This window comes from Podarcis vaucheri (assembly GCF_965113315.1).
Source record: "Podarcis vaucheri genome assembly, chromosome: 5".
Lineage (NCBI taxonomy): Eukaryota > Metazoa > Chordata > Lepidosauria > Squamata > Lacertidae > Podarcis > Podarcis vaucheri.
Genome location: NC_138763.1, coordinates 500,020 through 523,396, shown reverse-complemented (window position 1 = coordinate 523,396; position 23,377 = coordinate 500,020). Strand labels below are relative to the sequence as shown.

The following is a 23,377-nucleotide window of genomic DNA, read 5'->3' as shown; positions in this document are numbered from 1 at the left end:
CCGGGAAACGGGGACGCCTGGTAACCATAGGTAGAGAGTTGCTTTGTATGCAGAAGGTCTTCCCTTCAATCTCTCGTCGCACCTCCGGGGAAAGTGCAGGAGGAGAGATCCTGCTTGTGGGCTTCCCACTGAGAGGAGAGGGGGCTGGAGCAGATGGGCCCCCTTTGGCCTGATCCGGCAGGCAGGCAGCCCACCTGGCCAAGACCTTTCCTCTTGCTCAGGGGAGAAGCTGAGGGGGCTCGACGGGTCAAAGGGCTGACTGGGTGGAGGCTGCCTGGCTGGGAAGGACTCCTGGGGGGTGGGGGGGCCTTGAGGGTCCTCGTGTCCCAGGCCCTGATGCAGCCCTTCCTGGGAGCCCCAGCTGAGGGCAAGGGGGAGTTTCTGCTGCAGCTGGCATGGGATGTCTGCCCTGGGGACCCCCTCCCCATCTTTCTCTGGGTGCTGGAATTCCTTGAGCAACACCCCCCAGCCCCCCACCTCAGAGCCTCCCCCGTGAGAGACAGATCCCACCCAGGCAACTGCGGGCGAAGCAGCAGCAGCAGCTCTTTGTGAGGCCTCCAGAGTAGAGGCAGCCATTTGCTTCCTTGGCATGGGGGGGGGAGGGGGGAGGAAGGGGTGCCAGCTGGCATCCTTGCAAGTAGCCAGTGGCCCATTTACACGCCCAGAATCTGGATGCCTCCCCCACCCATTGCAGGGTCTCCTGGCAACCGCTTGCTGTGGGCACATTCAGTTCTGGATGACTCTCAGGCTGGCTGCCAAGATGTGGGCGTAGGATCTTAGAACCACAGCATTGCAGAGTTGCAAGGGACCCCAAGAGTCATCTAGTCCAACCCCACGCAAGGCAGGAATGGTTTGTTTCCAAACTGGGCACCAGGCCTATGGGCAGCGAGGGCCTAGCGGACGTAGAGCCAGTCGGCCAGAGCCGTGGGCAAGTGGGTGAAGGCCTGCAGCCGGACCCACCAGCGGGTCTCCATGGGGTTGTAGCGGGCGTAGGGGTGCCGTGCGGTCAACGCCTCGGTGATGTCGTCCAGCACGAGGGAGACGTCCCTCAGGCCACTGCCCACAAAGCCCTCCATCCGGCGGACCTGCTCCGCGAAGTAGGCCTCTCCGTAATCCGCGCGGACGGCTGCGCTGGCCCCGCTCCACATCTGCTGGGCCTGGGCCTGGACTCCGTCCCGGGTCAGGATGCCGGTGGCCGCAATGAAGTTGCTGGGCTCCACCGCGACCACCCCCACCCCCCAGGGGTACATCTCCTGGCGGAGGCAGCTGGTGAAGGCCTCCAGGCCGGCCTTGGAGATGCAGTAGGAGGAGCGCAGAGGACTGGACATGCGGCCGAGCATGCTGCTCACGTTGACCACGCGGCCTGGAGAGGAGCAGAGAGGCAGGCGCTGGGCGAGAGGGAGTCTCTCTGGGGCCGGCCTTCTCAAAGGGGGGCAGAGGCTGCTGGGAAAGGTCAGCGACTCATGGGGGAGCTTCCCACCACTACCCCCATGGTGACTGAGAGAGGAGGGAAAGGAACTCTGTGTGTGCTCAGAAGCACACCTCACCAAAATTATTTTCTGTTTCACTGCAAACCAGCTTTGGAGGTCAGCCGTGGTGGAGGCCCCAAGTCCCACTGTCCCATGGGCTGAGCAAATCCACGGGGCTGAGGCTGCCCACTGGAGCCTGAGCTCCAGAGCTGACCCATCTGCCGCAGGATCTGGAGGGAGGGATCCTGCAGCCGGAGGATCGTGTCCCAGCTGCCCCACCTTCTGCAGGGGCTCCTCAGTGGCTCTTGCCAGGGCTTGTGACAGCCCCCCCCCCAGGGGCTGGCTGCCCTCCCAGGCCACTGCTGGCCCAATTCTGCACCAGGAAACCCTGGCAAAGGGACCGAGCGCAGCGGGGGGAGGGGGTGACAAGGAGGATGTCCCTCAGGAGGCGGACAGTGCCATACCTTGGGCCCTGCGGATCAGGGGCAGAAAAGCCTTGGTGACTCGGATGGCCCCCCACAGGTTGACCTCGGCCACCCGCTGGTACTTCTCCACGCTGGTGAATTCCACGTCCCCAAAGGAGGCGACTCCGGCGTTGTTCACCAAGCCCCACAGACCTGTCAGGCAAAGCAGGAGATGCGTCCTGGTGGTTCTGCCACAGGAACAGGGTCCTCTGCCCCTGGGGACACACGGCCCCCTCTCTCCCTGCCCACTCCCAGGGCCCAAAGTGGGACCCTCTGAATGAGGACGCCAGAGGAACCTCCAGAATCAGCCTGGAGGAGAAACACCAGAGGCGCCATCCCTGTCAGGTGGCCTCAAAGCCTACTTCTAGGGTGGAAGTGGCCCCAATCCAACAGAAAGGTGGAATTAGCAGCCAAATGTAACAAGTGCATATTCTGCTAGTTAGCATGAGAAGGGGTTAACACCACAGAGCCGTATTGCTGACTGGCACATACTCAGACCATGGAAACACAATTGGTAGACAGGGTTCCGTGTGATGTCATTTCCCCTCCATATGGTACTTCCTGTCCCCTCCTCTCTTCCTTTGGCCAGTCGCCTCTGCCTGCTCCGGCTTTGGGTTCAGGCCTGAAGCTACTTCTACTGTAAATGTAAGTCTTTTGCCTGCATAGTTTTTACTGCTGCCATTGCTGTGAACCATTGCAAGATTATAAGTTATATTTTTAACTTATTTACAAATTGTTGCCTGATTGTTGTTAAGTGGAGCAAGAAAGGGGAGCCAGCTTGCTTCATGAAGCTGGACTTGCTCAACAGGAGCCTACCAATTCCCACGCTTTTGATTTTGCTGCCAAGAATTTTGGGATTTTGAAACTCAGTCCCGGCCTGTGGGAGCCTGGAGGGATAAATTGCAATGAACCTCTCCTCTCCCACCCATTAAACCCACCCCACATTCTGCACTGAAATGAGTAGGGCTGGTGGGGGGAGCACATCTGTGGGGGAGCCATGGGGTCTCCATCCCAGGCCATTTCCTCCTCCCCATGGATCCACCCCATTCCCTCTTTTCCAGTGTCTTTTGTCCTTGACTTCTGAGCCCCAGGAGGTGCACCAGCGCAGAGGGGGTTCTGCTGCCCCCACAGCCCCCAAAGAGGCTCTGGCAAAGAGGCTGGAAGAGTCTGCCAGGAATGTCTCCCCCAGAGAGATCCACCGAAGGACCTTCTGGCAAGTCCTGCACTGCAAGAAGTTGGACTAGATGAGTCCACCAACTTGCCCATGCTCTGATTCTGAGAGTCTCCCAGGGGCTGCCAAGACCCACGGCTGGGTGAGCTGAGGCGCCCTCTCTCCTCCAAGGGGACTGGAAGAGATGGGGCAGCTCTCTCTCCCCTCTCCTTACAGCCCCCTCTTCCGGACCTCCCAGTCAGAAGGATCCTGTACAGAGAATCAGGAGCACCACCACCACAAAACTTGGGGGACCATTTCTGCGTTTGGGGTGGGGGCCAGAGGTCTCTGTGGGGGTGGGGGGCTTCTCTTTCCCTGCCTCTTGCACAGAGAAGGGGTCCTTTGAGGCTGGCTCAGCTGAGGGCATCTTTGGGGCTCCTTACCCAGACCCCCCCCAAAGCCTCTTGCTTGCCTGGCTCCATGCCCATGTGCCCACCCTCTCCTGCTTCATTCCTCCCACCCATGGAGACCCCTCCCTGCTCTGGCCCAGCCTCCTCCTCCTCCCTTCTGGCCCTGATCCCTGCTCTGCTCCTCCTGCTGACTCCCTTGGCCCTTTGCACAGTCCTCCCTGCCTTGCCTTTGCCCTCCTTTGCTCTTTGCAATCCTCCTCGGCCTCATCCTGCCCCAGGGAATGTGGGGCTCAGCAGCAGCCAGAAAGGCTGGGCCGGGGGGGGGGGGCTGCTGCTTCTGATGCTGCCCCGTCCTGCAGATGACCTGAGACGGGGTCACCTGCCAGCTGTTGGCTCAGAGGTCCACACCTTGTCGTGGATCGGGCCCCCAGGCAGGCAGCCCCCCCCCCCCGTGCCTGCAAGATGCCAGGACAAAGGCAGCTCTGTGGCACAAGGAAGAGCCCTGGCTCATGGGGGGGGGGCTTTTTAGTTTAGAGTAAGAGGCACCATGGTGGAAGTTTATACAATTGGGCCTGGCAGGAGAAGCAGGCAGAGATCACTTTTCCTCCCTATCTCCTAACTCCAGAACTCCTGGGCATCCAATGAAGCTGAACGTTGGAAGATTCAGGACAGAGAAAGGAAAGACTTCTTCATGCGGCACATAGATAAACTGCGGAACTCCCTTCCACAGGAGGCAGCGATGGCCATCAACCTACGAGGCTTTCCAAAAGGACTGTGCCAATTCATGGAGGAGGAGGGGGCTTTGGGGGCCGCAGGAGGGCAGAGCTGCTCTTGCCCTGGGGTCCTGCTTGTGGGCTTCTTCCCCTGGGGGCCTCTGGCTGGCCATTCTGAGAAGAAGATGCGGGACTCAATGGGTCACTGGCCTGATCCTGCAGCCAGGCTCTTCTGGGGCTCTTCTGATCTCGTGATCCCAGCTCCATCCGCTGCCTCTTTTCCAGGAACGGAGCCACCTCCCTTTGAGCCCTCCCCACTGCCTGCTCAGGATCAGCCAGGATGAGCCTCCCCTCTGTGCCCCCCTGCCCCACAGACACCACGCAGGCCCCTCTGGCCACGCAGCTGCCCCAGGGATACCCGGCTCCAGGGGAACAGAGATACCCCAGCCCCCACGTGGCCCTGGCCAGAGGTCCCTTACCTTGCTCAGGCCCCTTCAGGCTCCCAGTCACGAGCTGGAGAGCCCTGTCCACCTCCTCCTCGCTGCAGACGTTCATCTGCAGGACGTGCATCCGCCCCGAGGGCCCCAGGCGCTCCAGCTCCCGGGCGCCGTCTCCTCCTTGGTCCTGCTCAACAGACACAGGAAAGAAATGGCCCCCTGGATCAGCACTTAGCTCCCTGACCCACAGCTGCTGCTTCCTTGTCTACAGGAAAGAGGGCAGTATTGGCAACTGTGTTTTAAAACCTGCTTCGAGTGGAAAACCAGGAAAGTGTGATGAGTTTGGGGAATCAGGCTGAATGCCAAGACATACCCAAGCCCTGGATCCAGCAAGCGCTAAAAGACAAGCCAGGCTAGCTTCCTGAGGAGATCGCTTGGGTGATGGGCCATTTAGAGAACAAAGGAAAGGGGCTCTGTGTGAGATGGCAAAGGGGTGGCCTCGCAGGTAGCTAGAAGGAATTGTGGTTATTATTATATTGCTTCCTAGACATCCATCTATCTGGTGGGTGGATGTCCTTGGTGGGGGTTCCCACTCCCCTCCACCAGGCAGGCCAGGGGGACTGGGACTTTGCCCCCCCCCCCAGCTCAGCGGCCTGCTCCCCCCTTCTCTGCTCCAAAGGCCCAGGCAGCCCAGAGGAGACGCCCTGTCTGGCTCTCCTCTCAACAGAATGTGGGCCGGCTTCATCAGGAGGGATTTCCAGATTCATAAATTGCCCCACAGCCAAGGCTGCCCAAGGGGGTGTACAGTCAGATGAACAGGGTTGCAGACTCAGCTGAAACCAGTAAGGCCATTCCTGCGATTGTGCAAATCCAGAGGCTGATGGGCTTTCCAGGGAAAGCCTTCGGGATCAAGGGCATATTACGGGATTAGTGGTTGCCCAACTTCATTTGAAACCACAGGGAAGACACGAACCCTTTGCAAGGAGAGCAGAGGATCCCCAGAGGCGATTCTGGGGCGGTAAGCCTGGCAGTTGGGATGGGGGTGGCCAGGAATGTCACCGTCTTCTGGGAAGAGGAGACACAAAATCTGGTCCTTGCTTTGCAAACGGGTTCAGGGGCTGAAGGGAAGCCGTCCCACGGGAATCAGGAGCCCAGAGGAAGAGTCCTGGGGCCTCTCTGCCTGCGCAGATGTCCCCCGCTGCCCCGGATGTTTACAAGGGACCCAGGCGAGGCGGCCGAGGGCACGTGGCTTGGAGCTGGGATGAAGAACCTGCAGCTGCTGCTCCTGCAGTGCGGGAAAGTGAAAGTGAGCCGTCACCGTCTCCACGGCAACAGGGCCAGGCACAACCTCACTTGGGATGGAAACTTCCAGGCTTGGCCGCCTCCCAGGGGGGGCTCACTGGTCCTGCCAGGTCTCCCAGGCAGGGAGGGAGGGAGGTCACCTTGGCCGGCCTGAATCACAAAGGAGACGGCTGCATGACCTCTGGGTGTCCCTGGGCAGGAAGGCGGCTGCGGGAGGGGAAGAAGGTGGAGAGGAGGCCACCCAAAGGCAGGAGGAGGAAGAGGAGGAAGAAGAAAAAGAATGGCAGTTGTCTCAGGCACAGAGTTCTCACTCCACCCCCCCCCAGCCAAGGGAGCTCGTCTGTGGGACAGGAGGTGGGGAGGGGGCAATGGCAGGCCCTGACCTCCAATATTCCCCCAGAAGGACCTGTCCACACAGCCTCCCCCACTGGCCTCTGGAGGGCCCCCGGTAGGGAAAGGTTGCTCTGCAGGGTGGGCACAGCAGCTGCTTCTCTTCTGAGCCCGTCTCTCGTCCAGCTGGGTGGGCGGCAGCAGCCCCCCCCTCACCTTGAGCAGGCAGGCGGCAAAGACGGTGAAGCCCTCGGCGTGGAGGCGCCTGGCCAAGGCCTGGCCGAAGCCTTTGTCGCAGCCGGTGATGAGCACGGCCTTTCCGTCGGCCTGCAGGGGGGAGACAGGAAGGGGCCCCCTCAGAGCCTGCCGAGAGCCAGGGAGAGATCATCTCTACGCTCTAGGCCAGAGGGGTCCACGTGCGGCCCTCAAGGCCCTTTGCTTGGCTCCCGCCCTCCTACTTCCCTAGTTAGGACGTGCCCAGCTTTGGGAAGGAGATGCCAAGGCACCAGGGAGGAGCTGCCTGAGCCTCGTCTCTTCATCGCAAAGCCCTCCGCGTTGCTTAGCCGGTTTGGGGAAGGCGACAGGAGGGCCAAGCAGGGCGGGGGGGGGTGTCAAATGTCAGCCACTCTCCCCCAATGACCCACCCTGAGAGACGGCTTCACCCAACCCCCCTCCCAACTGGAGGGTCCCAATCCAGCTCTCCTGCTCCCACACCTCTCTCAACAAAGGCAGATTGATAGCTTTAAAGAATCAGGAACATTCCTGCCTTCCTCTTCCAGCTAAGGATGGGAAGAGGCAGGCAAGAGCAAGCCCAGAGGGGCTGGGAGGAAGCAGGCTGGCCAAGCGCCCCCTGAAGTCACAAAGGGGGTCACCCTCCCTCTGAACCCACCCCATTTTGTGGCTTGCCACACTTGTCGCTCTCTCCTGGCCAGCTCAGAGGTGCTGCGTCTCCTCCCGACTCCTAGGAAGCAACGGTTCACTCAGAAGCCTCCCTCCCGCATGGTGGCCCACTGCAAAGAAGGATGTCCGGGGCACAGCAAGGGCTAAGAGCTGCTCCCCTGTGGGCACCAGAGGCAGGGGGCTGTGGCCCAGCCGTGTTGCTGCAGAGACACCCAGTGGGCAGGGCCCCTTCCTCCTTCTTGCACCAGGAGGGTCAGGCCGGTGGTCCTCCTTCCTGCCCCTTCTCCTGCCCCTCTTTCCTGGGCACCTTGTGCAATGAGCCGTCTGGAGGCGGCGGCTTTAGCCGCAACAAGTTGTGGCGGCAGATAAGGATCAGGCCTCAGCTGCCAAGCCAGATCCGCAGCCGGTTTTTCAGGGCTGGGAAGCTGCTGAGCAACCGGCAGGCAGGCCTCACCTGACCCGACTGCTCTCAAGGACAAGCGAACGGGAAGTGCGAAGCGAGAGAGAGCCAAGGGCGGGTGACTGGGCTGCTGGCCTGGCATGTGCGGTGGCATCTCCCCTGCGTCACCCTGGGCGAGGGAAAGAGTGACCGGCCTGGAAAGTCCTCTCGGGACACGGCCTGGCCCACCCAGACCAAGGAGAGAACTCGGCTCTGGAAACAGGCCAAGGCAGCAAGGACAGGAGCTATTTTGAAGCCCACAAAGGAACAAGGCGGCCTGTGGTGTTTACAGTCCTTGCCAGCCTCCACTCCTCCCTGGCCAGCCCTCCCTCCCTCCCCACATCCACAAAAGTCGACAGGCCAGCTTAACGGGGGGGGGGGGGGGTGACCAACGGACGGAGCCACACCTGAAGGTGATTCAACAGCTGCTGCCTTGGGGAGCGCAATAAACGGGGAAACCTCCAGACTAGTTAAGGCAGAGCACTGGGACCTAGGATTGTTTGGAACCACATTTTAAGCACAAATTGCTCAACTCCTAGGGCTGCCATAAGTCCGGAATCCCCCCAAAATAATGTCCAAATGCTATATTTGGGGATCGGTAGAAATGTTTGGGGAAACCTGGGCATATGGCAACCCATGTTGGAAATGTATATTCCCCCCCCCCCAATTTTCTAAAAAAATAGCTGTTGAACTATTCTGCAACCCTACCACCCCCAGAAGCCCCTGGTGTCCTGGTGCAAATGGCTAAGTACCGTATTTTTTGCTCTATAAGACTCACCTTTTCCCTCCCAAAAAGTAAGGGGAAATGTGTGTGCGTCTTATGGAGTGAATTCAGGCTGCGCAGCTATCCCAGAAGCCAGAACAGCAAGAGGGGTTGCTGCTTTCACTGCGCAGCGATCCCTCTTGCTGTTCTGGCTTCTGAGATGCAGAATATTTTTTTTCTTGTTTTCCTCCTCCAAAAACTAGCTGCGTCTTGTGGTCTGGTGCGTCTTATAGAGCGAAAAATACGGTAAATGCTGTTCTCTAGAGGTGAGGCAAAGGTGCCCAAGGCCAGATCAGCCGGAAGGAAAAGGAAACTCCAGCAGCCTGGATCCAAAACGAAGCCACAGCGAAGGAGGCCCTGACCCCAAGGCACACTGGCCTGGGCGTCCCCTCCTGGTGGGACTATTTTCAGAGGTGACCTTTGCCTGCCTCTGGGTCAGACTCTGAGCCCCACACTCCCCTCTCAGGCACCGGAGGGGTTTGCCCTCTGTCCAGGGCGAACAGGAGCCCCTCTGTGGTGGGGATCCCGGCATTGCCTGGCTCCCAGGGAGGCAGGAGACACCTTGACCTGATCTCCCTTCATCTCTCCCCTGCTCTTCTCACCCTCCTGTCTTGTTTGCTCCCAGGAAGCCTTGTGGACCCTTTGACTCGGTTTCCCTCCTGGCCGCTTGGGCTGAGAAGGGCTGCCTAGTCCACAAAGGGGGGGGGGATTTAGATCAGTGCAGCTTAAGTCTCCAAGGGGGGAAAACAAAATCCTGCAAAGTTATTGGTTTAAATCAAGTTTCACGTTTTGTAACCTGGCTCTTTCCTAATAGCAATGAGCTGGCTGTAGCCATGGAGCCATGTTTACTTGCAGCTAAATAGAGTCCTTTGTGCTGCGCAGGAACCCCAAATCTTCATGTTGCCAATGTGACTTTTGCACAGAAGCCAAAAAGGAGGTGGGGGGGCTGCAATGAGTGACTTTGTCTCTCTCTTGCAATGACAGTAAGCAAGGCCATTTGTTGGGGGGGGCTGTGACTCAGTCGGAGAGTATCTGCTTTGCAGGAAGGTGGTCTCAGATTCCATTCCTGGCATTGCTGTGCTGGCCTCTTTTTACCACTGGCAGGCAGAGCGGTCTCAACACCCCCCCCCCGCCTCCTTTCATTGTGACCTGGGAGACTGGTCAGGGCTGCCCAAAGGGACTTGGCACTTATGCCCAGGCACTGCTTTTCATGCAGCCCAGAGTCCACTTTTGGGGTTGGGTCTCACAGCCCTGCAAGGCTCCTGGCACACGGAGATGTTAGCCAGGGTCTTCTGTGTGCCCCTTCCTCCTGCCTTCCCACCTTGCTCCAGGCAGCTAATTAAGTACAATCACAAAATGTGGTTTTTCAGAATTTAACCACAATGACCACGACCCCATTGTGAACCATCATTTGCTCCAACTGCCAGCAGACTACTCTAGAACAGCCTCCTGTGATTGATTGCAGAGTAAACGTGGCAGAAAATTTGGTATTAAGAAACGCACTGAATTTTTTTCATTTATTAATAAAATTAAGAAAGAAAAAATGTGCAGTTATGCTGCCATAATCAACGGATTTGAATTGAGAGGAGGAAGCAACCTCCCCCCCCACACACACACCTGAGCCCAAGATTGGCAATATTTGTTTTCATTGGTTAAGCAATTACAAGGCAAGAAAGCAAATGGGATTGAAAGGTTTTTAATTGGTTTGACAAATGTGCTTTATGGTATCAATCACACAACAGAATTAAAAATCCGCTTCCTTGATTTTCCCTTCAAGCCAGGGGCTCCAGAGCTGGGCTCTTCAGCTTTGGGGATGCAGAGACGCTGGGCCTCTGGGCTCCACCCCAGCCTCTCTGGGGCACGCCTTGCTGACCCCCCGCAAAGAGGATGCGGGGGGGGGGGCTTTCTTCCTAGCCTACAAGGCAGCGGGGCTCCCTTGGAGGTGGCTCCACAATTGTTGTTACTTTGAAGATTTGCACCTTGCCTTTCAAGCAATGATTCTCAAGGCAGCAAACAAGAAACAGGGAATATTACAGAATCCCAACAAGGCCCCGCCAGGCACGCAACGGAACGCCTTTCATTGTTTCAGTTTGCAAGTTTTAGTCTGCTGTAAAGTTTCTTGCAATTGGATGTGTTTTAAGCTGTAAATTGCCCTGGAATCTGGCATGATGAAAGGCAGCTTTAAGTAATTGGCTGTGTGGGTTGCAGCATTTGGGACTTTTTAGCTTAGAGAAAAGGTAAGAGGTGATGTTGATGGAAGTTTGTAAAGTTACACCTGCCATGGAGAAAGGGGGTAGAGAAATGTTTCTCTCTCCCTCTGGTAACACTGGAACTCAGGGATATCCAATGAATGTCAAGGGGTTCAGGGCACAGAAAAGGAAGTCCTTCTTCATGCAGAGCACAGTTCAACTGTGGAACTCCCTCCCACCGGAGACAGTGACAGCCACTGACTTGGATGGCTTTAAAAGAGGAGAAATCCATGGCCTGGAGGAGGAGGAGGAGGAGAGGGCTACTGAGGGGCCAGACTCTCCCCTTCCCAGCCCGGCTCCTGAACCCCAGTTCTGGGCAAGCGCAGGAGCAGAGCGTTGCTCTGGGGCTCAGCTCCTGCTCTGGGGCTTCCCCCAAAGGGCAGCTGGTTGGCCACTGGGGGAACAGGAGGCTCGACTAGGCGGGCTCCCCGGGGGCCTGATCCAGCACTGGAGGGAGCTGGGCGGCTGAGGGGGGCCTGGCCTACCTCGCAGGGCTGGGTGTGGGAGAGAGAGAGGCCTGAGGCCCCCAGTCCCCCGCTGCCTCCCAGACCCCCCCTGGAGCCCCCTCCTTCCAGGCGGCGGGGACGGAGACACGTGTTCTGGGGAAGAGCGCAGACGTGGTCACCAACTCCAGAGCCCACGAGAAAGGGAGGAGGGAGGTGAGGGGCTTCCTTCAGGCTCTTTTTTTTTGGGGGGGGGGATCCTACCCAGGGCAAGGAAGGCCAGGAAGGCCCAGCTGCGGGAGGAGGGCAGCTCTCTGGAGGAGCCACGGGGCTCCGGCCCGGGAAGCCCGAGGAGCCTGTGGCGGGGGGGGGGGGGGTGCCTCTCCCCGGGCTCCAGCCGCGCTGCTCCTCGGCGGGGGCAAAGGGCAGCACGCCGGAGGCTCGGAGCCCCTTTGGGCCGGCCAGGCTCCTTCGGGGCCCCGGAGAGAGGCCCCTCCCGGCCGGGCCTGCCCCTCCTCCCGCAAGGGGCGCCCCAGCGCGAAGGCCCTTGGCTCCCGCGTCCCTTCCGCGCTACTCACGGCGAGGGCGCCGCCCCGACGGGGCAGCCGGCGGCCCAGCAGAGGCAGCAGCGCCACGCCCAGCGCCCCCGCCCCCCCGACGCCCCCCGGCCCGAGCAGCGGCGGCAGCAGCAGCAGGAGCAGCAGCGGCAGGAGAAGCAGCGCGAGGCGGGCGGGGAGCCCCGGGGGCGGCGGCGGCGGCGGCATCTCTTCCTCCCGGGCGCGTGACCTCACTTCCTCGCCGGGCGGGCGGGAGCGCAGGCGGGAGGCCGGGCCAGTCGCGGGAAGGAGGCGCCGGAGAGCGAGCGCGCAGGTGAGGCGCCCCAGCCGGGAAGGAGAAGAAGGCCAGGGCCAGGGAGGGAGGGAGGCCCCCCCCCCCGCCGCCGCCGCTGCCCTTCGGCCCGGCCCGCCGCCCGCCCGCTTGCCTGCCTGCCCGCCTGCCTGCCTTTCCGCCGGGCGGGGGCGGCGCCGGGCCTCCCTCCCCCGACGAGCCTCCCGGCTCAGCCTCTCAGCGCCCGCCGCCTCCCGGCCGGCCTTCCGGCGAGCCAGCGGCAGGGGCGTCCGGGGAGGCCCGCCGGCTCCAGGCCCCGCACCAGGCGCCCGCTTCCCTCCCGAGGGGCCCGCCTGGGGGAAAGCCGGCCCCGGCCCCGCGGGGAGGAGGCCTGGGCACGGGGCGGGGGGCGCTGGTTCCAGGGCGGGAGGGAAGCCCAAGGCTCCTCCAGGCCAACCCTCCTGGCAGTGGCGTAGCGTGGGTTGTCAGCACCCGGGGCAAGGCAAGTAATTTGCGCCCCCTAACCCCCAGATGTTGCGCCCGGTGCGCCCGGGGCCCCCCTGCACCCCCCACGCTACGCCACTGCCTCCTGGTCTCTTGCGTGTGCCCCCCCCGTGTGCTTGGGAGGAGGGAGTTGAGCTTCCCGTGCCCCCCCCCCGCCCTTGACCCTGGGGAAGACCTTGCGGGGCTCCGGGCAGCTGCGCGGCATCTTCCGCCGGCCCGCCCGCCTGCCAGCCGGGATCGGACTGCAGTTCTGCGCCAGGAAGAGCCGCATGCTGCAAAGCGCAGCTTGGCAAGCCAAGGGCCTGCGGGATTCACCGCCACAAGAGATGGCAAGAGGGTCAGGCTGGCTGCTCTCAGCGGTGCCCGGGCAGCCTCCTCGGAGGGGCCCCTCCCGCCGGGCCCGGTGCTCTTGTGATGCCACAGAAGGGCATTTGCATAAGGTGCTTTGTCCCTCGCGGTCTGGTGAGTGGAGAGTCCTGGGGGGCCGGGCCGGGCTGTGCCCTTCTTCTCCCTGCCAGCACCCGCTCTCCCCACACGCTGCCACCTGCAGGGCCTCCCCCAGCCGGTCACTCTTGTAACTGACCGACGGGAGGAAATGACGCTCCTGCTCCTCTCCTTCCTGCTCCTGCTGCTGCTCCTCTCCTGAAGGGCTCCTGCCCTCCCAGTCTGGGGCAGGCAGCCCCCGTGCCCTCCCCTCTCTGTGAGCATGGAGCCCCACGCAGGTAAAGGGCAGAGGGCAGGGCAGGTGGCCTTGCTCAGGGACAGGTGCGGTCAGGAGGCATCCATTGCCCCCCCGGGCGCCCAAGCGGCTGCGGGGGGGGCACACCTCCCCTTCTCTCCCTTCCCCCTTCCCTCCCCCGTCTCCAGGGGTCTTGGCAGACCTCCTGTGGCAAAGGTGGGGGTTAGTTGAGGCGGGACATGGGGAAGGTCGCCCAGGGGGAAGCAGCTGGGGGCTGCCCTTCCCAAGGCTGCCACGGAAAGCTGTGCCCTCACATTTTGCACTCCTCTTCGCCCCGAGAGGGACGGTCGCCCAGGTCCCAGCTGAGCTCTGTGGTCCAAGGACCCGTCTTGTGTAGCATCATCATCTCCTGGTGGCTGAGCAGTGCCTCAAGGAGGATCCGAGTGCAAGAGCCGCTCTCCCCTCCTCCGCTGGCACTCAGAAGCACGGCTCCTCCCACTCCATCCTGGCCAGTGGCCATGGCTAGCCCTCTCCTCCTCTGGCCCCCGCCCCCTCCCTGAGAGCCAGGCTCCATCGCTTCCTCCTGCTTGGCTTTATGAGTCCTGCCATAAAACAATCCCCAGTTACACAGCCCCAAGAGCAGCGTTTCCCAGGAGGAGGAGGAGGAGGAGCCCCTCCTTGGCCTGCTGCCTCCCAGGCCCCATCACCCCTTCCTGGGACATGCCTGGGGGTGGGGGGGCTTGCTTTTGGGGGGCTAGTACAGCAGGCAGGGGGCTCCTGCGCAGAGACCAGGCCACCAGATGGGCAACAGAGATCCTGAACAGGGATGGTGCCCGTAGGAGGGGCTGCGGCTATGAGAGGGACCCCCCCCCCAAGGCAGTTGCTTGCCCCAACCACCACGTTGTCTTCCGCAAAGAGAAATCAGGTCCTGGACCGGAGAAGAGCCCCATATCTGGATGAGACCAAGTGCCAGCTGAGTCCAGCACCCTGTTCTCGCAGTGGCCAAGCAGGTGCCCTGGGTTTGCGATGCCACCCAAAAGCATGTTGCCCACACAGAGTGCCTTCTGTGTTTTTAGGCAGAAGGGCTGGACGTTGCGTGAGGAGCCTGCTGTTATCTTGATGTGTGGGGCGGGGGGGGAGGCTCCCTCCTTTTGGACCCTGTTTTATGGCCAAGAGGCCAGTGGGGCTATAAAGGTTTGGCGCAAACAAAGGTGAGGTGCTCCTGCCCTCTCTTGCAGAGCCCAGAGGAAGACTCCGGCTGTGAAGACACCCATGGCAACCATCCTCGCGGCCACCCGCATCTCCCGGCCCCTCGCCCAGCTGGCCACCAAGACCTCCCACCTGAAGGATGTCTCCGCCAGCCTTCGGTAAGTGGCCTTAGGGGGGGGTCTGCAGGGGAGTCCCTGGGGAATTGCCCCTTCAGTAGCAGGGAGAGGGGCTTCCTCTCTGTCTCTGGCCACCAGGGGCCCTTCAGCAGAGCCGCCTGATTAGGGGACCTGTGTTTCCTTCCCCCTCCAATCCCCAAATTTCCTCCAGGCATTGCAGCTCTGCCACCCTGAGGGTTTAGCAATTGGGAAATGGAAAGCTGCCCCCTGGCCTCCCCTTCTGCTGTCGCTGAGCCCTCTGTGGCCCCATCCCTTGAAAGGCTGCTGGAGACGTCCTGATCAGGGCGTGGCGCCAGGGCAGAGCTCAGAAGCTGCCTCACCTGCCCGCCTGGCAGTGCTCCCTAGATTAGCCAGGACTCTGGATCCTCAGGTGGGGGTCCATTTCCCAGGGGAGCAAGACGCTCCTGACTGCCCCATTCAGGGGCCAAGGCGCTGCTAGGAGCACCCTCCTCTCCCCCCCTCCTTCCTTGGAGCCTCCCAGGGGCATCTGGCTGGCCAGGGGCTGCTGGACTAGCTGGGGCCCCGGAAGGCCAGGGGGGCTCAGGTTGCTCTGAGGGTAGGCAAGGCACTGCTGCTTGGTGTGGCAAAAGGACCTGGCAGAGTTGGCAAGGGGGTGGGGGGGGGAGAGAGACCCCCGCTGAGGGGAAGTGGGTCAGTGCAGGGTCCATTTTTAAGGGACTCAAAGGCACAGGGATTTGGGGGGGGCCTCTTTCCAGCCAGAAGGCAGGACCAGCCAGTTGAGAGACCTCCCCAAGAATGGCTTCTTCCCTGACTAGCAAGCCCCGTTTCCTGCAGACTTGGGGAAGGAGGTGCCAGGATTTATCCTCTTCATTTGGCACCTCTGGCAGCGCTCAGCACCCCCTTTCTGGCAGAGGAGAATTGGCTCCTCTGGGAGCCTCTGTGTGGCCTCCTTGGACTGCCCCAAGTTGAGCAAACAAGTTTCAGAAGAGTCCAGAAGGGCTCTCCTCTTTCCAAAGTCCCCCTGACACATAGCCCCCCAAGGCTGCCGCCTGGCCCCCTCCCCTCCCTCCGGCCGCTGGGCTGACCTTTGGGAAGGATCAGCAAGATGACGTGGGGGCAAAGGGTGACCCTCGGCCACAGTCCCTCGGGGGGGGGGGAGCTTCCAGCCCAGAGAGATGGGGGGGTCCTGCTTTGGGGTCTGCCCCTTAGGACAAGCGCTCTCTGGGGCCTGGAGATGCTGGGGGGGGGCCCTTCCTTGCCCAGAGGGCACAAGGGCCTCTGCAGCTGCCCAGCCTCTCTGAATTCACACACACGCAGAGGCAGGCCTGAAGGGGCCGTAATCGTAATGAGATTACCCTGCTGGGAATAGCTGCGAAGGCGGGTCCTGCCTCTCCTGAACAGCAGCCAGAAGGGGCAAGGGGCCTGGCAGGCCCGGCCTGGACTTGGCAGGAGTGCAGTTGGAGTCAGGGAGGAAGAGGAAGAGAGATGGGGATTGCAGGTGGGGAGAGAAATGGAGGGGGCAGGAGGTCCCGTCTTCCGCCTGCCCAGCTCTCTCTTCCCTCTGTCTGGCAGGGGGGAGCCTTTCCCATCTGACTTGAAACTGGGGGCTTGTTTGTTTGTTTCTTTGTTTCTATGCCACCCTTTCCTCCCAGGAGCTCAAGGGGGCACAGATAGTTCTCCCCCTCCTTGTTTAATCCCCCCCAACAACCCTGCAAGTAGGTTAGGCAGAGAGGCGTAGCGACTGGCTCAGTGAGCCTGGTGGGGCTTCGAACGCTGGTCCCTCCCAGGTCCTAGCCTGACACTCTCAGCACGGTGCCATGCTGGATCCCTCGGGCAGCCGGAGCCAGCGGTGTGGCCCTGCTTGGGTTGGCAGCTCCTGAGAGTGGTCAGGGGAGAACAAGAGAGCTTCTGCTCAGCCCCTTGGGGACTGGGACCCGCAGCAAAAGGTCCTTGACCCTGGCCAGCCGGGGGGGGGGAGGGAGGGGAGGGGTGGTGTCATCCGATGAAAATAACCGCCTCTTGCCATGACGCCTCCTGGGAGCAGCAAGCCCAGGTGAGGAGGGAGGGGCGCTGGGTGACTTCTCACGGACTGGGCTCTTGTGTCCCCGTCCCCCAAGAAAGAGCTAGAAATGCTCAGTTTCCTGGGCAGCAGCCTGGCACTTCGTCTGAAGCAGTGCCCCCCCCCCCTTCTGGGGCAAAATGAAAGGGGCTGGGCCCCATTGGGAGAAGTGGGCGCACCGCCATCAGGGCGCAGGGAAATGGAGAAGTGCCCAGAAAGTCCAGCAGCTCCCCTTGGCTCTGGAAGAGGAGACTTGCCCCCAGTGAGGGGAGGGGGGAAAAGCAAGTTGAAGGGTTAATTCAAGAGGGTCAGATCTTTCCAAAACGCCTGGGGGTTATGGGGGCCACAAGAGGACAGGCCTTTTTAGGGAATCCTGGAAGGGACCCCCCAGGGCCATCTAGTCCCACCCCTGCAAGGCAGCCGTCAAAGCTCTGCGTCCCTGGCAGGCGGCCAGGCTCCCCAGCTGGACTGCTCTCCGCAGGGAGATGAGCCTGAGGGTTTGGGGGGGTCACAGCCAGGAGGGGCTGGAGCCTCTGGAGAAAGAGAGAGGGAGGGAGGGACATGATGTTGGGGATCAGTTTTCCCGGATGGGAGCTTCCGCTGACCCAGCCGCTGGCCTGCTGCCTTCTCCCTTGCAGGCCCCTGCCTGAGATCTGTTCCTCGGTGTCCCGCCTGCAGGGCCGGCGTTCCTACGCAACGGAGGTGGATGAGGTGAGAGCCTGTGGAATTCACTGCCACAAGAGGGGATGAGGCCCATGCAGGGAGGGGCACAGAGATGGGAATACTGGGCCGCTCTGGGCTTCTAGGGGGTCTTCCTCCAGCTTCCTGGCTGGGGTGGGGAGGCAGCAGGGAAGGGGGGCTGGGGGGGCCTGGGAGGCAGCTCAGTGGCCTTTTCTGGGGGGGGCTCTTGTGGGGTGAGGGGCTTCCTCCTGGGGTGCCCCCTTGTGGCCAGCAGCAACACTGATCTTTCTGGGCTGTTTCCCCGGAGGAACCTGAGCTGTCCATCCGGAGATCATAGAATTGCAGACTTGGAAGGGACCCCAGGGTCATCTAGTCCCCCCCCCCCCGCAATGCAGGAATCTCAGCTGAAGCCTCCATGACAGACCTCCAGGGAAGGAGAGTCCACCGCTCTCCTCTTGTGGAAATCGGTTCCCCTGTCAAACGGCTCTCACCATCAGAAAACCCTTCCGTGGAGCCAGCCTGGGCTTCCTGCTTCATCTGGGGAAATTCCCCCCAGCGCTGTTTCCTTGATGGGGCTGCTGGCATTTCTGGGGGTGTCTGAAGACCCCAAAGGTTTGCCAGCTGGAGTCCTGACCTGGAGGGTTCTGGGTGCCCCCCCGAGGTTGTGGGACCCCCTTTTCATGAGAGGTGGGTGGAGATGGGCCTGCTCCTCCCTGGGGGGTCTCCAACGTCCCCTTTTTGTGCTCCAGATTGGCGAGAGGCCCGTCCTCATCACTGGCTGCGATTCTGGCTTTGGCTTTGCCCTGGCCAAACACCTGCACGAGCGAGGATTCATCATCTATGCCGGCTGCCTGCTCAAGGTAGGGGGGGAGAGCTGGGGGGGAAGAGGGAGGGGAAGCCGAAGCCGCCAAGCCCCTCCTGGGCAGACCCCCCCCCTCCAGCTGCGCCCCCAGGCTGCCAGCTGCTCTCTCCCAGGGGGCCCTGGAGGGTCCTTGTCTCTCCAAAACCCCAACAGAGGGAGCCTGTGGATGTGGGCAGGAGCAAGTGTGGGGCAGCCGGCGGCCTGGGGGAAGGTTAGTTAAAGGGCAGCTGGTTCCCCCTGGAGACCCCTCTCCAAACCCCCCTGCCTGGCCCCGGAGGGATGTGGGGCTCCCCCTGCTGGCCACACTCTCAAATGGCAGCCAGAGATGCTCTTCCCTTGCAGGAGAATCCCAGTCATCCTTACCATTTTCAAGATCCCAAAATAGTTGGGGGGGGGGGAACACACAAAGCCTTTTGAGTGCCTGGCCCCCACCTGCTGGTTCTGGCAGCCCCCCCCCCCCCCGCTGGGAGGCCCAAGGCAGCCGGCTGCAGCTCTTGCCTGCCCCCTGGTGGCAAGACAAAATGCCTCCTCTGCCAAATTGGTGAAAGTCTGGCAAACAGCACTTTGGGTGAAATAAAACCATAAAATTGGCACCAAGTCTCCTTTGCGAAGGAATGGCACTGTTTCCTTGTGCACATGGCTAAAAACGAAGAGAGAGAACTACTCTCACTGTACAAACCTTTTTGCTTAACACAAACTGTTTTGTCTCCTTCGCTCCATGCAACCGGCCAGGGAGAAGATTCCCTCGTGTTACTTGGCCGTTGTTCTTCACACGTTGCCTAAAGACCAGCTTCTGGGTTCAGGGTGGGATATTTCAATATGGAGCTGTATGACGTTGTTGCATGTTGAAAGGATGTCAAAAGAAATCAGTAAGCAAACAAATGTCCCCCCCCCGCTCTTCCTCAGGAGCAGGGAAGGGGCGGCTCCAAGGATCTGGACGCCATGAAGAGTGACCGGATGAGGACCGTCCAGCTCAACGTCTGTGACAGTGAAGACGTTAGCCGGGCCGTGGACTACATGACCTCCACTCTGAAGATGCCAGAAAAGGGTAGGTGGGGGTCTGGCATGAGATCAGCCAAGGAAGGGGGTCCGGCAGCCCTTGGCGCCCGAGCCTCCGCATGTGGCCCCCCATCTCCTCGGCCTCCTTCTCTGGGGGGACCTTGTGGGGCCGTGCAGGTCTGAGGCACCAGGGGGCGCCACAGCAGGGCTGGGCCTGGCAGAGGCAGGAAAACACGCTCGGAGCCCTTCCAGCCCCCTCCTGGCCTGAGGGCTTGTGAGGCAGTCGCGAGGAAGCCCCGCTTGGCTGTGCTTGTGGCCTGAAGCCCCGTTCATTGCTCCCCCTCGGGGCACACAAATGCAATTACAGACGGGGTTATGCGATGACTGACGTCTCCGTGGGTCTTCTCCCCTCAGGGCTGTGGGGCCTGGTCAACAATGCTGGGATCTCGACCTTTGGGGAGGTGGAGTTCACCTCCATGGACACCTACAAGGAGGTGGCGGAGGTGAACCTGTGGGGAACGATCCGCACCACCAAGGCCTTCTTGCCTCTCATCCGCAGGGCCAAAGGTGAGTGAGACGGTGGGGCTCCCCATAGCTGTAGCTCAGGGGTCCGGACCTGCTGCACCATCCCTAACCACTGGGCATGCTGGCTGCTGGGCAGGGTGTGCCAGGAACCCTGCAGCATCCTGGGGGGAGGCCCTTGGGGTTGGTGGGTCTTTGGGAGAGGAGGAGGGCTGGGTCAGAGAGCTTTGCCCAGCAGCCCCCATGAGTCGGGGACTTCCGCCCCACAAGCACTTGGGGAAGGGGCCTGTGGCCAGAGGAGGGGCTTGTTGGGCCCCCCCCGAGGCGGCCCCTGCCCCCTGCTCCGCAGGGTCCCCCTCCCCTCATCCCCCGCCCCCCTCACATGCGCTTCCCCCGCCAGGCCGCGTGGTGAACATCAGCAGCATGATGGGGCGCATGGCCAACCCGGCGCGCTCCCCCTACTGCATCACCAAGTTTGGGGTGGAGGCCTTCTCCGACTGCCTGCGCTACGAGATGCGCCCACACGACGTCAAGGTGTGCATCGTGGAGCCGGGCAACTTCATCGCGGGCACCAGTCTCTACAGTCCCGAGCGGATCCAGGCCATCGCCGACAAGATGTGGGACGAGCTGCCCGAGATCGTGCGCCGCGACTACGGGCGCAAGTACTTTGACGAGCAGATCGCCAAGATGGAGTCGTACTGCAACAGCGGCTCCTCCGACACGTCGCCCGTCATCGACAGCATCGCCCACGCCCTGACCTCCTCCACCCCCTACACCCGCTACCACCCCATGGACTACTACTGGTGGCTGCGCATGCAGGTCATGACCCACATGCCGGCCGCCATCTCGGACCGCCTCTACATCTACTGAGCGGGGGGGGAGGGGGGACCCCTGCGCCCCCCACCGCCACCGTGTCCACCTCCAGGAAGGGAAACTAATGCTAAGGGTTACCCTGTACAAATTTCTCCGTAGTCGCTTGTCTAGTTGAGGTCCAAGTACTGTATTTTTAGGGCTAAGCTGTTGTTAATTTAAGCGTTTGAGGCTCCCTTATTCCTTGCATGGTGTGTCTCCAACCAGTGCTATTTATTTCCAATAGACCCATTTCCCCCCTGCCCATCTCAGCTGCTTTGGCCAGAGTCCCTGCTGCATTGACAGCTGCCCTCCCTTGGGAGCCCCCCCTTGAGTGGCAGGCGGGGGGGTGGACCCTGTGCCCCTGGCTCCTTCCACCCAGTGCCCAGAAGCCCTAGAGCCCCTCCCTCTGGGCTGGCGCTGGGGCTCCAAAGGAGCCATTGGGCCTCCTCCGGCCTTGCCACCTTTTGCACACTCCTTCTGGGGGGCGACTCTGTGGACCAGAAACACAAACACTCCCCCCCCCCACTAGGCAGGCTCATTCCCATGCACTCCTGCGAGCAAGCGAGCGATGTTCTCCTGAGCCAGGTACTTTGAACAGGGGCTGCAGAGGCAGGGTGGGGGGAGCTTCTGGGGGAGCCCCCGCCCCTCAGTTTGGGCAGCCAGATGCTCCTAAAGGGCAAGGAGGGTCCCTTGGGCTGGACAGGGGATTTTTTAGAGGACTTTTTAGAAGTTCAAACTCTTTCCGGCATGCTGGCGGGGGGGGGGGAATGCCTGCCCCCTTTGCTCCCCAGGGCCAACTGCGCTCACAGGGCACTGCAGCAATAAGTGGCTCTCGCTGTCGGTAGCGCACACCAAGGAGCCGCAGGCTAGCCATGCCCCCCCCCCAGCCACTGAGCGAGGACGGGGGGGGGGCCCTCTGGGAAAGGGAACAAGCCCTGCGAGGCAGAACGGCAGAGTCTCTGCTCCACTGCAGTTTTAGGAACACACTTTTGTACAAAAAAGCCACGTGGAGATATTTTTGTGATGCTTCAGAGGCGAACAAAACTGTCACTGGAAGCTGATGAAAAGTGTTTATGAAAGTGGGGGGCAGGGGGGGCCTGCACTTCTGTAACGGGGGAGGGGGAGTCTGTGATCAAATATCCTCTGCCTTGATTAACATTAAACAACAGTGACAAGGAAGACGCTGCCAGACTCCTTCCTTCCTCTCTCTGTTTCTCTATATTTGCCTGCAAATATAGACGTTGTCTTCTTTACAATCCCTTGTGTCTTTGAAAGAAGTAACATCAACTTTGTTCCGGTAAACTCAGCGTTTCTTCCCACAGACGGACTTAATCATCGAGCTGCAGAATGAAGTAGTAGTAGTAAAGAAGCAATCGCTTAGAAAACAGGGCAAATCTGTGCCTGTATTAATATTTCCTTTGAAGGAAGGCTAAGAAATAGAAGGACGAAGAGCCTCTCTCTGTTCTTCCCTTGGGAAAGAGAAGTGGGGATTGTCAAGAAAAGGACAACGTCACTCTCCTTGGCACACTCCTTGGCAGCAAATTCCAAGGAGTGTGGTGGAGTCTCCCACTTTGGAGGTCTTTAAGCAGAGGCTTGACAACCATATGTCAGGAGTGCTCTGATGGTGTTTCCTGCTTGGCAGGGGGTTGGACTCGATGGCCCTTGGGGTCTCTTCCAACTCTATGATTCTATGTATTTGTCTGCTTGTCTGTCCTCCTTATTGTGGAGCACTTGTCCGTGGTGATATATTTTTCTGTGACTTCGCATTGTGCTATTATATCACCACCCTCTGTGCTGCCTGTTGAAACATCTGGCTGGGGCTGAGCCCCCCCCCCATGTTAGGCAGCCAGTCTCTTCTGCAACGGGGGCCACGGGGGGGGGGTCTCTTGGCCATGCCTCGCCAGAGCTGCCACCGGGCATTGTGGGGAGCCTGTCTGGCGGGTTGGGGGGAGAGTAGGGTCAGTGCTTGGGGGGGGGGTCCTTTAGGCCACAGGAGGGGGCTTCTCCTTCCTGGGTGGAAGCCCCCCCCCCAACATATGAAGCAGAGATAGGGACCCCCTTTCAAAAAAGTGCTTTCTTGTGAGGCCTGGCAGGGCTGAGCCAGGCACTGGGAAGCGAAGCGCAGGGCTGGCCTGCAGCTGCTCCCCCCCCATTTTCCCAGCATTCCCCTGGGCATAGTGACCCTCGAGGGTCTTCGTTCTGTGGCATTTGCCTGCTGTGCCAGGTGCCAAAGGCCTCCATCCTCCTGGCTGGGTCAGGGGCTGCCTGCCAGAGCTGGGCCAAGAGGAGCCCAGGAGAGAAACTGCCCCTTCATCGCAGGCCAAGGGCAGCTTTTTAGGGGGGAAATGGCCCGGGGGGGGGGCAAGGCAAGGAGGTGCTAGCAGCCCTAGAGGCCGAGGTGGAAGGGCAGCGCCTCCTGTTTCACGAAGGGCAGGCCTTGTCTGCCTTCACTGGGTGGCTTGCCAGGAAAATGCTCTTGGAAAATTTCCTGGTGGGGAAAAGGGATGCGCAGGAAACAGCTGCTTTGTGCCACCCAACAACCTGCAATTCCTGTCCAAATCAGTGAGAAAAGCTAAACGCAAAACAGGGCAACTTTGCCAGATCAGCCTCCCATCACCAGGAGGCCAGAACTATTTCAGCAGCCAGGACTGGCCGGCAGAGAAGCCTTGCCCTGAGCCTCAGTCCAGATAGCAGCCTCAGAGGAGCCCCCTCTGCTCCCCAAGACCAGCCTTACGGGAATCTCAGCCTGGCTTCGGAGAGCGGCAGCAACCACTGGGCACCTATAGTATTTATTATTTGTTTATTATGTATTTCGTTTATATACTGCTCTTTATCCAAAAATCCCAGAGCAGTGTACAACACAAAAACATAATTTATATAGCATAAGAATAAGAATGAAGAAAAAAAACAGAGAAAAAATTGTGTATCTGAAGAAGTATGCATCAAAGCTCATACCAAGAACAAACTTAGTTGGTC

General features: G+C 60.5%; 3 protein-coding genes across 5 annotated transcripts in view; 2 read left to right on the top strand and 1 right to left on the bottom strand.

The window, feature by feature from the left end:
• Positions 1-738: 738 nt before the first annotated feature.
• LOC309532961 (D-beta-hydroxybutyrate dehydrogenase, mitochondrial-like) lies at positions 739-11,833 on the bottom strand (the record flags this gene model as incomplete). Its single annotated transcript, XM_082223743.1, has 5 exons — positions 739-1,363; positions 1,934-2,086; positions 4,686-4,830; positions 6,492-6,602; positions 11,648-11,833. The coding sequence occupies 5 exons, from the start codon at positions 11,831-11,833 to the stop codon at positions 894-896; spliced, it is 1,065 nt and encodes a 354-aa protein (XP_082079869.1). The 3' UTR covers positions 739-893.
• Positions 11,834-12,973: 1,140 nt separating this feature from the next.
• Positions 12,974-20,608, top strand: BDH1 (3-hydroxybutyrate dehydrogenase 1). Of its 3 annotated transcripts, none has more exons than XM_082224575.1 (7): positions 12,974-13,123; positions 14,319-14,447; positions 17,124-17,196; positions 17,916-18,026; positions 18,935-19,076; positions 19,442-19,594; positions 19,950-20,608. In XM_082224575.1, the coding sequence occupies exons 2-7, from the start codon at positions 14,353-14,355 to the stop codon at positions 20,417-20,419; spliced, it is 1,044 nt and encodes a 347-aa protein (XP_082080701.1). In that variant the 5' UTR covers positions 12,974-13,123; positions 14,319-14,352; the 3' UTR covers positions 20,420-20,608. The 3 variants fall into 3 exon arrangements, with proteins under 3 accessions (XP_082080701.1, XP_082080702.1, XP_082080703.1); XM_082224576.1 differs by having other exon boundaries at positions 12,975-13,085; positions 14,297-14,447; XM_082224577.1 differs by lacking the exon at positions 12,974-13,123 and adding an exon at positions 13,848-14,090.
• The window catches only part of DLG1 (discs large MAGUK scaffold protein 1), a 126,118-nt gene continuing 117,727 nt past the window's right edge, over positions 14,987-23,377 (top strand). Inside the window, exon 1 of the mRNA XM_082224035.1 lies at positions 14,987-14,990. The gene's annotated coding sequence lies outside the window, so the exon portion shown is untranslated. The remainder of the gene's footprint in view (positions 14,991-23,377) is intronic.

What these genes read in the sequence shown, in the direction of transcription:
- BDH1 (XM_082224575.1), top strand. Translation starts at nt 14,353, where the DNA reads ATGGCAACCATCCTCGCGGCCACCCGCATCTCCCGGCCCCTCGCCCAG. An exon ending in GATGTCTCCGCCAGCCTTCG is followed by an intron (nt 14,448 to 17,123) that starts GTAAGTGGCCTT and finishes TCTCCCTTGCAG; the next exon opens with GCCCCTGCCTGAGATCTGTT. An exon ending in ACGCAACGGAGGTGGATGAG is followed by an intron (nt 17,197 to 17,915) that starts GTGAGAGCCTGT and finishes TTTGTGCTCCAG; the next exon opens with ATTGGCGAGAGGCCCGTCCT.